Below are 16,705 nucleotides of genomic sequence, written 5' to 3' on the forward strand. Positions count from 1 at the left end.
CACCTGTGTCCGTGCAGCTTTAAGCAGTGCTACTGCTGAGGCCTGGCTCCTACAGTCAGGCTCACACCTGCCCACAGAGCAGTCCTAAGGGCGAGCCTGCCTGGTACAACACAGCAGAGAAATGTTCCAAAACTACAGAATAGCATGTGCCTTTCCCAAGAATTGCTGTCACCTATCCCTTGCTGAGTGGGTCAACAGGAAGTTGATGGCAGGCTAGTCCTAGGTAAACCTAGTACTATAGGTAAACCCATACTATAGGTTTAGTCACCTGTCCCCATCAGGCTCTGGCCAGAACTAAGGACACATCTGTTGTGGCTACAGGTCTGGCACCAGAGCATCCACGGACTCCCTGGTCAGCAGCTGAGCTGAGGCTCCTACCACCCGGGCCACCTATCTGGCTTGGGCAGCAAGCAGTCCAGTGCCCTTCAGGACCCACGTGTACACTGCACCTGGAAGCCACACCTCGCCCCGCTGCAAGTGCACAGGGACTCTACTATCCTAGTCCCATGCCTCCTTTTCCCCGGAAGATGCCGGCAGGCAGCGCTTGGCATAGTAGGTCCCAGATGTCACTGGTGCCGATGACCCTGTCTCACCTCCAACACTCCCAACAAGCTCTCTGCTCTCAGTTTACAAAGATGACAAGGCAGCTTGTAAAAAGTTGGTTTATTTGTCATGTTTTCACTGTATCTCAGTTAAGCCATTTTGGTGTCCACAGTGACAGTCCTCTTGGAAGCCAGGTCATCAACCACAAGCCACCAGGCCCAGCTGACATCTACAGCAGCAGGTGAGGCTGTGGACTCCTCCAGGCCTGACACTCCCCAGCACAGCCCAGAGTTGGGGACTCGGCACCTGCTTGCCAGAAGCCGTGGAGTCCCTAGGGTAGGTGGGAAGCCCTGCTGCTCTGTGGCAGTGGCAGAGGAGGGGCAGTGGAAGACCCTGTGGACTGGGAGGGCACCAGGCTCTCTGCTCAGGACTGGGTCTAGACAAGGCCACGTGTGATATGGTGTGAGTCCTGGGCTGTGTGCAAGGGATCTGGCCCTGATGCCGACCTGTGTCAGGGCAAGTGGCTAACTGTCCCTTGATTGCCACTTGCTGGCAAACATAGCAGCAAGAGTTCCTAGAAGCCCTGGGTCAGGGAGGCATGTTGCTACTTCCACCGAGGCGTGGTGGACCCAGGGGTCTTGCTGCCGGCAGGCTGTGACCATACGGCACCCCCACCAGAGCTCCTGCCCCCGTGTCAACAACTGGACCCTCCTGTGTCTTAAGGTAAGCTGTCAAGCTCTAATTGCTCTGACCTCAAACTGCAGCCTTTGTACCCTTGCTGTTAGACAGTTTCTGTCTTAAGAGGGCCCTTTTCTACAGACCTGAGGGCTCCCTCAGGCCCATGTTATCTGTTACCCCAGACACCTTAACTACAAACAGGAAAGATTTTGAGCAACTTCCCTAAGAGATCTCTGAACCCCAGTGTGATTTTCGTATAGGTCCTGAGCCATTCTACATTTGGTCCTAACGACAATAAGAAAATTCTAAAACCTGGAACAGGAAGTTCTCAGTAGGAAGACAGAGGCGGCCACCACAGGAGCTCCCTTTCTAGTGGGAACTGGAAAAGAGCAAGCATGGGGGCCTATGCATGCGCCCAGCTCCCTGGCTTGGCCAGGCTCCAGGTAAAGCCAGTAACGCCCTCCTTACTGGCAATGGCGGACACGTGGACCCTGCCGATCCCCACCTGTCTGTGTGCCCAGATGAGATGCAGACATCTCCGAGTTTGTGCTTCCTTCAACCAGGGCCACAGACTGCCTTGGGGCAGCTGGGACCCCTGCAGCTGCCAGGCACTGAGAAGTGCAAGGGTTTAAATAAAAATTACATGGGATACTTGGGGACAATTTGTTACCACACCCCCGGCCATCAGCTAACAATTCACTTCTACTGGGTTTTTGCCAATGCCCGAAAAAGCAAAATTTCAAATTGGAAATTTCCTAGCACTTTACACAGTGGAATGAAAAGATATGAAATTAAAAAAAAAATAATAAAAAAAAAAGTAAAGTCCCTACGCCACAGTAGCGTGCTCCAGCATTAGGAGCACCCTTCCTGGGCAGTTCTGGAGCCTGTGCCCTCATCCTGGTCCATGGGCACACAAGGCTCAGAAGAGAAGGGCTCCCATGCTGCCCACCTCGCTCTGCTCCTTGACAAAGATCTCGAAGTACTGGTAGATGATGGTGACCGCCAGCAGGATCCCAGTTCCAGACCCGATAGCACCCAGGAAATCAGCCAGGACGGAGAGGGCCCCAATGCACAGCCCACCGAAGGCTGCAGCTGTCGGGATGTACCTGCAGACAGACAGACAGCTCTGTGTTGCCTGATGAACCAGAAAGCCAAACAGGCCCATTAAGCTAGCCACACAGGACTTGGGGAATGTGACCAGCAAATCCAAACATGGATGATGTCACTCTAGATCTTAAACAGCCTGAAAACAAGATCATTAGGACGCATCTTGGTTCTTGTGCTACTGGAAAGCTGAAAGCATCTGCAGACATGCCCAGCCTGTGAATGGTGTGCTGTGAGTGTAAGGCGCCTCTGCGGAGCTGCTGTGCATTGCTCCTGGGCAGCCTGAGTCAGGGGCCTTAAGAGTTATGGACTCAGGGGAAAGCCCCACAGCCCCTGGCTCAGAAACTGACACTTCTGGTGTTCCCTGTGGTGGCTTCCTTCAGTGAGGTCAGCAAGCTTCAAATCACCACATGCTCATTCTACACAGCAGCTGGGTGTTCTGAGTAACCACAGAAGAACTAACCATGATGACAGACTGGGCACTTCCCACATACCAAGAGGCAGCTTCAGAATAGCAACAAGGTCTGCAAGGATGCCTGCTGCTCCCGGAAGCCCTAGACCCTCAGCTCCTCCCTCTCCGCAGGGGACCGTTGCCTTGCTCTATCTCCCTTGGCTGAGCCTGGCAGGCTCTGGCCTCTGGTTTGGTCTTATTTCCGAACACTAACCACCTATTCTAGGCCGGCTCTTGCTTCATCTGTGCCAGGCCCCACCCAGCTCAAACTAGCACTGCTCAGTCACCACCATCCTACACCATTTCAATGTCCTGCTGTGTGCTTCCCTCTCCTCTCGTGGGCTGTCTTCTTTGGTCAGGGGTTATACAGGGCTATGCTAGCATTTCTAGTATTTGAACTTAATGCCCACACTTACCGGTTGAGCTCATGCACCATGGAGGTCTCCCTGTGGCCCCTCATCACCATCTGCTGTTCCTTCAGCTGCTTTGCAACCTACGTGACCCAAGCAGAAGCACATGAGCCAGAGGCTGAGGGGTAAGGAAGTGCTTCACAGTGGGACTAAACAATTTTAGATTTATTTATTTCATTTTTTGAGAGTTTCTCTGTGTAGCCTTGGCTGTCCTTGACCAGGCTGGTGTCCACCTCACAGAGATCTGCCTCGCTCTGCCTCCCAAGAGCTGGGATTAAAGGTATATGCTCTCACCCCCCCAGCCAGATACTTTTCCACCCACAGCCCAGACCGTCTCCATGGAGGAACTTTAACTCCCAGCAGTACACTCACTCACACAATAGTCTGCCTTTCTAGGCCAGCCTTGGGTTGTCAGGGCCAACTCTGTTAGTGCCCACTGGGGTGGCTCCAACTGTAGACCATGGATGGCTTGTACACCAACCACTACCCAGTGGTAACTAGCAGGGCCCTGGGAACGGCGGGCGCTGCCCAGCTCTCTAGCAGGAGCGTGGACTTAGACTTACATCTTTGGCAGAAGAACCCGAGACTTCGATCCACGTTTTGGAAAAGAATGCACAAGAGCCCAGCATGAACACGATGTACACGACTGCGTGGACAGGGTCCTCCAGCACCGAGCCGAAGGACTCCGGAGGAGACAGGTAGTAACACAGGCCACCTACTGGGTAAGCACGGGCTGGGCCCCCAGATGATGTGTCCTAGGAGGAAGATAGAGAAGTCTTCTGGATGCTGCTTCCACAGGCCACGGCGTAGAGTCAAAGTGCTCCAGCAGATGCTTTGTGGTATCATAAGCACACCCACAGCAATCTCCCCGAACTGTGTTTTTAAGAGGCAATTCAGAAGCCCTTGGTCCTGAGCTAAGATACCTGCCACAAGCCACAGCTACTGCACCAGAACAAACAATCCTATCTTACCCAGCGACACTCACCGACCAGGTGCCCAGCAGGCTAACCAGCAGGTTGCCACTGAAGCGTGCTGACAACATCTGGGAGATGACATACAGGTTGGACACCAGAGCAGACTGCAGGATGATGGGGATGTTGGAGGTGTAGAAGAGCTTGATGGGGTAGGTGTTGTACTGGCCTCGGTAACGTGCAGACTTGATGGGAAGGTCCACTCGGAAACCCTGCAGCACAGACACAGCAACATGACCTGTCACTGTCCTATTCTGCCCACTGTCCCCTGTGGTCAGGGACAGTCGAGCTGCCATAGCAGAGGTAGTGCAGGGTGTCAGTTCTGCCACTGGACCCCGCTGTGATGGTGTCTGAGGGCACATGTCCTTTCCTTTCCTATCCAGAAAGGCCTGCATGAGCACCTCCAGACCCTATTGGTGGTTCTCAGGCAGTGATCGTGTTTGGTATGGTCATCAAAAAAAAATCCGTAGCTTCCTACCAATACCACCCACCCTGCTGAAACCCTGGACAGCAGAGTTGCTTCCTTCTTTATCATTATAAACCCAGTGCCCAGGACACTACAACAGGACAGAAGACTCCAACGTCTTACTAATTCAACTGCAGGCATCGCCTTGCTCTGAAAGACTGACTTGTTACTAAGTAAGCAGGTAGCTAGCTGAGACTCAGCAGGAGTCACTGAGAGACCTGGCCTCAGAAAAGTATTTCTCATCACAAACATGTTTTTCAAGTGCTATCCCCTTTTTAAAATTTTATTTGTGTGTGTGTGTGTGTGTGTGTGTGTGTGTGTGTGTGTGTGGTGTGTGTAAGAGTAAGTAGGAATCGAAGGACAGCATATAGAAAGAAGTTAATTCTCTCCATGTGGGTCCTGGGAATTGAACTTGTCACTAGGCTCGGCAACAATCACAGGGGCATACTGAGCCATCTCACCAGCCTTGTTTGTTTTAAAACAGAATCTCACTACATACAGCACACTATCCCTGTACTCCTGGTCTTATGTCCCACCTACTAAATGAGCCACCATACATGAATAACTACTGTAATTTCTTTCAGTTAATATCAAAATACTGCAAAGCATGCGGGGCATGGTAACATAAACTTTTAATCTTAACACCTGAAAGGCAGAGGAAGGTAGATCTATAGGAGTTTAGGATAGCCTAATCTACATACTGAGTTTCAGGCCAACCAAGGCTAGACAGACCTCGCCTCAAACCAACTTAACCAACTGACCGACCAACTAACCAACCAACCAACCAACCCACTCATCCACTTTCAAATACCAAATCCTACTAAGTATGAGTGAGGGTCAGTACAATTAAGACAGCTGGCAGATCAAGTGTCCTACTCAGAAACAAGAGAGACTTCTAATCATAACCCTGAGAACTGTGGAGTAGGCCAACATGGATGCTGAGCTTGCCTGCTGCACAAGACAGACCTTCTCTCAGCTGCCTTTGGACGCACCTGGAAATAAATGACAACAGCAAACACGAAGATGGTGGCGATCAGGTTCATGAGGTTAGGGAGGTTCTGGCGGTAGAAGGCCTCTCGGAGGGCTCGGACCTTGTCTGTGCGGGTGGCCAGCAGGTGGAACAGCGCAATGATGGCGCCTTCAAATTCCATCCCTATGGGCAGAGTAAAACATGTGGTGTGTAGGGGAAGTTTAATCCTGCAACAAGGCTGTTCCTATAAGGGATCACATCCAAAGATATGATCCAGCCAGCATACAGACACACCCTCAGTTCACACCTTTACTCCTTGACAATGAAGACAAAGTCCGTTTGTAGAAGGAAGCAGCCATGTTGAAAGTGATGTCTAATTGAGGTACAGACAAAGTGATAAACCAGAAAGATCTGACAGACCGAGTCAGAGACATGCCTAACTCTCACAAGAACAGCAGAGGAAGACAGGCTGTAAGAGGAGCCAGAGAGAAAGGTGGGAGTAATGAGTGGGGGTCCACAGAGACAGGTTACAATGAGCACAAGCTAGACACAGGCCAAGACAGAAGGAGCCAGAGCATTAGAACAGACTGCCAACGTTAGTATGAGGCCAGACAGAGCAATCCTGTCAGAAGCTAAGAAAAGCCGGTTTGAATCAGGCAGCTTACAAGTTAAGATTGTAGAGGCTAGAAGCTTCCAGGCCTAGGACTAGGGAGGGTCAGAACAGGGAGGGAAACATTCTGGGCTTAGTGCAAGGCCTGGGTATGGCTCTCATTTCATCATTTCATCTGAGGAAATAAAAGCAACATTTATAGAAGTGGAGGACAAAGAGTGCTCGTTTGGCCCTTGATGACACACAGAGAGGAAAGGTGAAGAAGCTCGGAGAAGCATCTATAGCACTGGGCTCCTCTCTTCTGAGAGGCCATGGCTGGCCTCATTCCGTAGGCCACCAGGTGTGTGGAAGGACAATTACCAATTTAAACACATCTGTGACAATCTGCCTAGAAGAGGTCAGGTCTTGTTCTGGAATCTGGGCAGTCTGCACATCCCTCCCATGCGTGAAGAGGGCTGCCTGCCCCCAGTGGGAAGAAGTGGGGAATGCTCGAGTTCTCAGCTCCAAACACTACTGCTACAAGGAGACATGTGGCTGCCATTGTGTGTGGCCTGACATCATGGTCTTCTCCTTCCCACAGGTAATGTCTACGAGTAGGACGGCAAACAGATGGGCTTCTGAAAGCTGAAGGGGGCAGGAAGACGGTCTCAAGTATCTGCAGGGCAAGGGGAGGTGAGAGCAAGCCCCCCTACCTTTCAGCTGTAGCCTATCTTCTCTTCAGGGAGAAGGGAGCTGTAGCCAGGACAAGCCTGATATATAACAGAGGAGGTGTGTCCAGGGAGACGGGGAGGAGGAACCGCTCCTGCTTTCTCCTCAGTAGCCTTTCTAAGCTCCCCATCCAACACTCTGCTTTTGCCCTGTTCCAGCTTCATGGAGACAACCTCAGCTCAGGGCGCAGAGCTGCTGGTTGCCTCCTTCAGGGCTTTCGAGGCTGCTCAACTGAGACACCCAGATCAACTTTCTAACACCTTCCCTGTGGCCCTTTCATTCCTCTTGCTGTCACAATGATCCAAGACCTCAAGTTGCTGTGTAACAGCAATGTCTTTGAACCCACAGCAGTGTCAACGATGCCACAATTAGGTCCTGGCTCTTCTAATTTTTACAGTGATCTCTGGGAACAAGCCCATCTCCACATGCTTAGCACCATCCCAGCAGCACACTCAAGCACACCGTCCACACTCTGTCAGTCCTGGACTTCTGCACTGCCCAGGGAGGCAGCAGTGGTGAGCCAGTCAAGCTGTAACAGCCCTTCTGGCTACAGGTCACCTGTGTCCTCTGTACACTTCTGGTCCTTGTATCTTATTGATGCCACCACCCTGGTGTGGCTCATCCCATACCAGCAGCCAGTAAATCAAACCACACTTTCAGACTATATTTCCACGAGGCCTGGCCATGGAGACACTCACTCCCAGTGACTTCTCAGTTTCCCACCTTGGCCCCATCTCCCCCATCTCCCTAACAATCCATCTGTGCTTCACATCTTGTCTGCTCAAGGCAGCCATGGCACTTCTCCAGCAGTGTGCTCTGCAGTATCAGTGCATCAGTCCTTTCAAACTCCACCAGCCCCAGAAGGCAACCATTCTCTGCTACTCCCTGCTCCTGGACTGACCATCCCACCCTGCTCCCTTTGCTGTCATTTCCAAAGCTGGCACTCCCGATTGTGTCATCTTTCTAAACAGTACACTCCAACTGCATTCACCTGCTGCTTCTCCATACCCAAGTCTGAGAAGCTGTGCCTTCCACTGCCCCAGTCTCTCTCAATGCCTTTCATCTCATTGGAGGACAGCTTTGTTCATTAGATATATCGGGCTGTATGGCCTCTGAAGGCAGAAACTGCCTGTGTATCCAATTTTATAAAAACATGCAAATATTTTTCTTGAGTATCTTCTAATAACACATTTAGCAACAAAAGTCTCTTTCCCTAGTAACCACTGGACTATATTCTCAGTTCTTCGTTTTCTGAGAGCATGGTCTCAAATTCAAACCCCCTCCTGTCTCAGGCTCTGGAGAGCTAGAATTACAGACACATGTCATGTAATTCCATAACTACAAGATGACCCACATCAGCAGTAGAGGAATGTGCTCACACCACCTACAGACCATTAACAGATCTGAGCCCAAGGGAGAGTACTTTGGTGGAGTAGTTCCAGGTTTTCTGTTTGTTTCCTTTTGTTTTTTTAAAATGACCCAGAGTAAACTGCTAAAATTTATAAAGGTGAGGACGCACACAATCTCAATGTCAACAAAGTGGCTGTGACTTGAAGTCCACAGCAAGACAGAGGCTAAAACAGAAGGCGCTTACTACTGTGATGCAGTTCTTACTGTGCTGCGAACACGGACCCCACTCATATCGGGCACACCAATCACGACAAGGCATGTGAAAATCTAGGCTGGAAAGTGTCACGAACATAAGCCCTCCTGTACTTAAAACATAGTGGATACACAGAAAACCAGGAGCTTGTGCCTCTGACAACCTCTGGCACGAGCTCCTGGGGTTCTTACCTCGGCCGGTGTTGACAGTGGTGGGGCTGAATGCCTTCCACACAATGGTCTCACAGATGTTAGTGGCAATGAAGAGAGAGATGCCAGAGCCCAAGCCATACCCCTTCTGCAGAAGTTCATCCAAAAGTAGGACAATTAAGCCAGCAACAAAGAGCTGTGGAAAAAAAAGAAAAAAAGTAAAGAAACCCAGATAGATCCTGTTACTGCTCCCAGTGGATGTGGCTCTCTTCTTCACTAATTGAGTCCGAGTATAAAAACAGAAAGCTGAGTGGGTGCGTCCTCAGCCTTCATCTGGTACCGAGAAGGGCAAACCTACAACCTCCAGCTTCTTTATTTAAAGCACGGCTGGGATTTGGGATTTGGGGGTGGGGGGCACACATAATGATTACCTGAATGGTGATGAGCAGGCAGATCCCAGCACCCATCTCCGAAGGATCCCCATACATGCCCGTCATCACGTACACAATGGACTGACCGATGGTAATGATCATCCCAAACACTAGAAGTCAAGAGAGCCGTGTTCTCAAAGCAGCGAGCACAAAGCAGAGGAGGTGGCTGATGAACACCTGAATGAATGCCCAACACTAAGCAGAAAAACAGTGCTGACACTCACGCCACGTGTGAGATAATACAGGCGCCCTCCACAAAAGCACATCTGCTCTCCAGCCTCGCTTCTCGCTCAGTGATGGAGACAGAGTTGCAGCCTGGCAAATGTGGTCTTAGGAAAAGCATGGAATTCCAAGCAAAATCAGAGATGCAACGCTGGCACCCCTGAAGCCCGGGTGTACAGCAGGTCACTGGGATCCGAAGACTCCTTAGCTAAGCTGTAAGTGGGCTACCTCAAAAGCTCACCACTCAGATCCAAGTCCAGAACATACAGAACTTTGGAAAAAAACCAATCCTTTTAGATCTAATTTATATTTCAAGTGTCTTGGAAGGGCACCCACAGTGCCAGTGGTCTGGCCACTGGTACCACTTCCGCTGACCAAGCTCCTTCTACATGGATTCTCAGATCTCATTATATTTTGTTCCTAGGCATATTTGAATTGACACATAGTATTTTTGTATTATTGTTGTATAGTATTAAATTTTTTTAAAAGATTATTTACTATATACACATATACAGTGTATATACACTGTAGCTGTATTCAGACAGCAGAAGAGGGCATTAAATCTCTTTTTGGATGGTTGTGAGCCACCATGTGGGTGCTGGGATTTGAACTCATGACCTTTGGAAGAGCAGTAGGTGCTCTTACCTGCTGAGCCATCTCTCCAGCCCAGTATTAAATTTTCAAATACTCCCCTAATACAGTCCCTATTTGAAACTTTGAAAAAAAAAAACTATTCAGGGAGGGCCAAGAAGTCCACACTGGTAAAATACTTGCCATGCAGGCCCAATGACCTGACTTCCATCCCCAGACTCCACACCGGAGAAAGAGAACAGACTCTACGATACCCTCTGACCTTTCTCTACACAGACCCATGGAACATACATGCATGCAAACACAATAAAAAATGAGTAAGATAAAAACTAACCAACCAAACAAACGGCCAGCAAGATGGGTCAGCAGGTAAGGATGCCTGCTGCCCAGCTGGGTAATTTGAGGATGGGGGCTGGAACCCAGATGACAGAAGGGCGGAGTCACACCTACAGGTGCTCTGACTCATACACAGAAAATGGCACATGCACATAAATAAAAAAATGTAAAAAAATTAACACAATATTGCTCAGTACCCCTGCTTTATTTAAAAGAATTTTTTTCAGTATCAGCAGTTAAACCCAGAGATTTAGGCATACTACAAATGCTCTACCACTGAGTTACACACCCAATATTCCTGAATTCTTTTTAGTTTTTTTTGTTGTTGTTGTTTTTTGGATTTGGTTTTTTCAAGACAGGGTTTCTCTGTATAGCCCCTGGCTGTCCTGGAACTCACTCTGTAGACCAGGCTGGCCTCGAACTCAGAAATCTGCCTGCCTCTGCCTCCCAAGTGCTGGGATTACAGGCGTGCGCCACCACCGCCCAGCTTATTCCTGAATTCTTAAAGCAGAAAAGGTTTGAAAACTTTTCCTGAACAACTTATTCCAGTTCAGAGGCAGGACATGGATGCTGGTAGCTATCCATGGTTACCAGTTACACCTCTCGCTTGCTGTATAGCACTACCTCCTTAGATGAAAAACTGAGCCTTCAGAAGGACCACCTCACTTAGCTCACTTCACAAGCTGGTAAGGAGCACAGGACATACAGGAGCGCTCTCCTCCCTTGACCGGCTTCACACGTTCAGGAAAGCTGATATGAGTGCCAACTGTGCCCAGTAAGGGTGAGCTCCTAGTCCTGTTCCTTCTGCTCCATCCTGCCTCTTCCTAGTGCTGGTCATGGAGTGCATGTAGGGGGCAGGCAGCCCAGGGGGTCCGAGCACAGAGCACACCTGCTTTAATCCAAGAAGCTTTATAGAGAAAATTCACATGGGCAACTGAGGACACCAGAACAGAATGCACAGTATTTCTTACGCTTTTGGGCTCCATTGAAGAGAGCTCGGTCTTTCGGGGTGTCCCCAACTTCAATTATCTTGGCACCAGCTAAGAGCTGCATGATAAGGCCAGAGGTGACAATAGGAGAGATGCCCAGCTCCATCAAGGTACCTTGAGGAAAGGAGACAAGACACAGCCAAAATGAGCTTGGAAGAACCAACGTTACACATAATGAACACTGACAGCATAGGCAGGGAAATGGCTTAGCAGCATTTAACTTACAGAACCACCTGCAAATATCAACGACTAGAGCCCAGCCTACTGCAATCCGTCACCCAACTGGCAGCATCTCAGTCTGTCCAGGCAGTCACATTATTCAGACTGCTGCATTTCAATTCAGCAACAGATTTACTCTAGCCTCATGGAGATAAGAGGCTGGTCTCCTCATCAGTTGGTAAGAAAGGATAACACTGAAGGCATTCCCAGAGTCTGGAAAGGGGCCAGTACAACCACATCTGGCTGTGAATAAACTCCCACCTTCCAATATGCTGAATCCAGTTAGAGTTCTGATTTCCAATTTAATGTGCACTCTATTTTTTAATTGAGTTAATCAAATGCAGTATCAACATACATATTCAAAATCCTCTCTGTGCCCATAGGTAGGTAAATGGTCTAGGGTTTACAAAAAACAAAAGGTGGGACACGCACGGGGAGGGGGTTCACGGGGGATGGGGGGAGACACTGTAACCTACAGATATAAAAAAAGATTCAGCTGAGAAACAAATTAGACCTTCTAAAGAATGTTATCACTTAGTATTCCAGTTCTCCCATGTTTTAAACAATTTCCCACAATGCAGCCTTATCTGGTTATTACAGGTTCTGTATTACAATCAGACCCACAGGGTGCACTCATCAGCAAACACTGGATTACTTTCCCACACCAACATCCTCTATTTTCCAAGCTACACATCTTCACAAACTTTCTGAGCTCTATTTAAAGCTAAAACCTGTGAGGGAAGTAAACCAGGCTCTTCATGCCCACACTACCAGGGAGGGCGACAGAAGCAGGGTCTTACCTCTGTTAGAGGCCAGAATCACTCGCATCCAGTAGAACGGGTCAGCTGAGTCTGAAGACATGATGCCAAACAGAGGGATCTAGAAACAGGCAGAGCCGTGTCACACGTGTTCCCAGCACGCTCCCCCGATGACACCTGAGCAGGGCTTACCTGGCAGCATACTAAGAAGATGAAGAGGGTGATGGCTGTCCACAGCACCTTCTCCTTAAACTGGATCTGGAAGGCCAGGAATGAAAGCAGTGTTGTCACACAGGCAAACAAGTACAGATAAATCCAAACAAGATCTCATTCCCCATTTTTCAGAGGCTGCTCAAAAGCATACCACACACAGCACCATACCATTAAGTAGGCACATAACATCATGTGCCTTCTCTGTCCAAACCGTGATACAAAGACCTATGTGGGTCTTCACTTCAGACAATCTTCTCATTGCACAGATTATCTTCATGTGACAACGAGCAAAGTGACCAAGAAAGCTTAATCTGTCTCAAATCCTGCATGAAGTGAATCTGAGTCCAAAGCTATGCTCTTAACCATTCACAGTAACAGCTGAGACTTCGTCCCTTCCCAGGTTAAGTATGATGGTGAGCCTTGATTGTCAACCTCATAGGATTCAGAAGCACCATGGAAACAAACACCTAGGTATGACTATGGCGGAGTTCCTGGACAGAGTCTATTAAAGTGGGAAGACGCAGCTTAAATGTGGGAGGCACCAATTCATGGGCTAGAATCCAGAACTGAATGAAAAGGAGAACGTGAGCTGACGACCACCATTCAGCTGCCCCTGCTTCCTTACAGGGAATGAGTTTGACCAATGTGCCTCAAGTTCTTACTGGCTTTCGTTCATTGTAATGAACTGCACCTGTAAACAGTGGGCCCAAACACAATCCTTCCCTCCCTCCCTTCCTTCCTTCCTTCCTTCCTTCCTTCCATTTCTTTTGTCAGGAAAGCTGTCACAACAATCAGAAAGGTAACAGATCAAGTATGCTAAACAGTCGACACAAATAATTTCTCTCTAGCCTGATTCTAAACCTCTAGGCTCCTCCTGTTCAAGAGAGCTGTCACTAGGTAGTGAGGGCTCCTCAGTAGTGCTTGACCCACCACCACACAGGTTTAGACCGGGTTAACAGACAGCTAAAGACCAATGATGTTAAATGAAGGTAAAGCGAAAAAGAAAAAGAAACCAAGAAAGAAAATAAGAAAGGAAGGAAGGGAGAGAGGGAGAGAGGGAGGCAGGGAAGGCTCCAATGAGCACTGGCTCATGGGAACTGTCAGGTCAGAACCCAAGTCCGCTGGGTCTAGTCACTCCCGGAAGGACACAGTATTGGACCCAATGGGTGATGAGAATTCGACGTTCAGCTCCTGCAGAGGCAGCTGGGGGCTTGCATTCCTCCTCTTTCTCTCAAGAACACTGCTTTTCCAACATGTCATCCTATCATACCAAGAACTCAGCACCAAGCGAGGGGGAAGCAACAGCACTGCCCAGGAATCAGAGAGGCAAGCCCGGAATGAATGTGTACGCACCATCTATTGTGACGAGGGACGCCAGACACAGGGCCCCACCACTAGCCACTCAAGACTACTTTAAATGAGAAAGTCTTTTCTCCTGGTCAATTTAAGAGCAAAACAGCCAAAGCTTTTCATCAAAGTCCTGAATGGTCTGCCTCTGAAATGCATACTCACCCTCATTCGGTGCCAGGATGTGCCCTCTCCTGCAAGCGCTCCCAAGCCACACTCCAGGCCCCTCCCTTCTGCCAAGGCCATTTCTTATCTGCCCACCGCACTCACCTGAGCCTTTCCGTTTACAACCTACCATCCAAGTGCACTAATGCAAGCCAGGAATCCTTCCCACACCCTTAAGGCAACTTCTAGTCCCCATTCAAAACTCCCATCAGACGTCCTCCCCACCAGGGCCAGTTATTCCTCATATATATTCCCCATCTCCCTTGCTCTGCCAGGCCAAGGTCACAGGTCTATGAAGAAAGAATATAAAGTGTGGGACTTGGGCTTCTTGGCCCCTGAGCCAGAACCTGTGCACTGCAGTGGGACACATCATCCCGTCTAAGGCAGCAAGGATACTGTAAGGCATTTGCATAAAAACGACCTTAAGTAAAAAAGTTAGGAGTACACATTAAGTATCCATGTGAATGCCAGGTATAAATGCCAGATGTGAATGTATGACATGGTCTGAGAAAAGAGGGACACAAAGTGGATTTACTGTTTTCTGTAACCCATAGACCTGGACTTTCCTTCATTGGGCAATCTCACATTAGGAACCTTTATTCTTGGGCTGAAGCTGTCATGTCTGATTAAGATTCACCTGGTGCTACATTTCTCTCCTTCCTCGTTTTAGCGCACCTGCTGTCAATGGCAGCAGACTTCACTAGTGCATACATTAAAAAAAATACGGACACGTTCATATCGATTACACGATTGGCTTTTTCCCTTGGAAACCAAATACTAAAAGTCACCTCCCATACGAAACAAACACCCCATGATCTGCTCCTGCTGGGTGAAGAACGGAGGGTAACTCAATCTGGGATCCTAACTGAGGTCTGTTTCAATCACTGCTCAGACCCACTTTCGGACTAGGCAAACCTGAGGCTTTGTTAACTACTATCCACTAAAGATGCTCCAAACGAGACTTGGTGTCGTGAGAATTCCCACACAACCAGGTCACCTTTCAACGGCTCCCGTGAGTATCCCAGCACACACAGCTACACTCCAGTGGGGCAGTTTCCATTCGGTGTGCTGAGGCCATTTTTAATTGTACTGTAAACTCCCAGCGCCCAGTTTTGCAAGGCTTCTTTGACCACCATCTGGGGAACTTACCTTTCTCTCTGGCTTCTGAATTTCCGGCAAGATGACACAGAATGGCTTGATGACTTCCAGAAATTTGACTTTGATGGAAGAAACAGAAAGAGAGAGAGTTAGGTACAGAGTAACTTGAGGGCACCCGAGGGAGCCAGGCACCAATGGGAGCCGGGCGTGGGCGTGCGGGGATCCAGAGGGCTCGGTCTAGGGGCGCGGGGACGAGTCCCCCGGGCAGGCCGCGTTCCTCCAGGATCTGGCAGCACGGCCGGCGAGCGCCCAAGCGGGGAAAGGAGACGCATCCTGGCTGCGCCGGGGTGGCCCCAGGAAACTCACTCGCCATGGCGGTGGCTGATCCGACTACACGCCCGGCCTCGACTGCGCTCCACTTCGAGTGAGGAGCCGCTGCTAGCTCTGGAGCGCGCTTCCTCAGCCGAGAGACACGTCAGTGATAGCCCGGCGGCGAGCAGCGCGGCGAGGCGGGGCCGGGGCTGGGCCACCGGCCGCTTCCGCTTCCTGCCACGCGCGCCCGCCGCGCCGCCTGCGCCAAGACCACAACTCCCAGCATGCAGCAGGAGCAGAGAGGCTGTCGGGAAGACGACTGTCGGGGCACGCCGGAACTGGGCGTGTGCAGCTGCGCAGACTTGCCCGGAAGTGGGGACTGAATTATGCTGTGTTCTTTGTGGTCTCTTCACGGTGGTTTTGGCCCCACGAAGAAGGGGATTCGGCCTTCCGTGTCGGTGGCCCTCAGTGCCAGTGATAGCATGTGGTGACCCAGTAGGCCTCGACTGCTGCGCGACTCGCGCGACAGAACAGCCGTGTGTCGAATCCTTGTGTGGCTTCTGTCTGGGTGTTGTGGACTGCCTCTGAGGATGCCTTAGCTCATGCGTTTGAGGACGTTCGGCGGAGGCCGGGTTTGGCGGCTCGGTGTGGGCCTTGGCTCAGCGCATTCCGAGAAGGCCTTTGGAACTGGAGAGTTAGGAGAGATAAACCGAGGCAGGCTTTGCTGCTCCAGATCTTCAGGGAAATACTGTTGGGCTGGAGGAAAGGGTGTGTGAAGGGGGCTGGGCAAGGTGAGGGCAACATGAAATTTACTTTTTAGAGAGATCTCTGATCTCAGTGCAGTGTGCTGTCTCAAATCGGCTTCTTGCTGTGCACCCTGAGTGCTGGGTTTCATGTAGCCAAGTCCTGACTTCAGTGAAGACGTTTGCTGTGGCTGCGTCCTTAGAAACACTCTAGACAGCCAGCCCCATTGAGAGAAGAGGGTGCTACCTGACAAGGTATTGGGAACTTGGAAGAACAGCAAGTCATCTTAACTGCTGAGTCATCTTTCCATTTCCCTGATAATGGTATTTTAAATTACAATAAACATGAATCTTGTTAATCTTCAGGACAATGAAGAAGTTAAAATAGTAATGGATTCCAGACCTCAACTTGGTTTGATACTCACAAAATAAAATCTGTATTTTACAAAATGAAGTTCTGGAATAAAAATGTAGCTTGAAAAAAAATGTAGCTTGATTTTTTTTTTTTTTACCCCCTCCTCTACCAAGAATTGGAGCATCTTATGTTGGTGACAGGATACAAAAAGTTGAGTACAAAAGTTTTGTTGAAAAGTGAAAGTTGGACACTGGAGAGATGCC

The 16,705-nt window shown here is 49.6% G+C and overlaps 1 protein-coding gene across 1 annotated transcript; it reads right to left on the bottom strand.

Annotated features, from left to right (window-relative positions):
- Positions 1-648: 648 nt before the first annotated feature.
- Sec61a1 (SEC61 translocon subunit alpha 1) lies at positions 649-15,556 on the bottom strand. Its single transcript, XM_052174283.1, has 12 exons — positions 15,399-15,556; positions 15,084-15,151; positions 12,402-12,467; positions 12,252-12,330; positions 11,215-11,346; positions 9,095-9,204; positions 8,706-8,859; positions 5,616-5,776; positions 4,172-4,369; positions 3,750-3,941; positions 3,193-3,269; positions 649-2,327 (listed from the first exon to the last, which is right to left on the bottom strand). The coding sequence occupies exons 1-12, from the start codon at positions 15,403-15,405 to the stop codon at positions 2,141-2,143; spliced, it is 1,431 nt and encodes a 476-aa protein (XP_052030243.1). The 5' UTR covers positions 15,406-15,556; the 3' UTR covers positions 649-2,140.
- Positions 15,557-16,705: the final 1,149 nt, after the last annotated feature.

Source organism: Apodemus sylvaticus, chromosome 2, assembly GCF_947179515.1.
Source record: "Apodemus sylvaticus chromosome 2, mApoSyl1.1, whole genome shotgun sequence".
Classification (NCBI taxonomy): Eukaryota; Metazoa; Chordata; class Mammalia; order Rodentia; family Muridae; genus Apodemus; species Apodemus sylvaticus.

Coding starts and splice junctions, on each gene's coding strand:
- Sec61a1 (XM_052174283.1), bottom strand. Junction 8,860..9,094: donor GCCTGCTCATCACCATTCAG/GTAATCATTATG, acceptor TTTTTTCCACAG/CTCTTTGTTGCTGGCTTAAT. Junction 4,370..5,615: donor CTGTTGTCATTTATTTCCAG/GTGCGTCCAAAG, acceptor TCTGTGCTGCAG/GGTTTCCGAGTGGACCTTCC.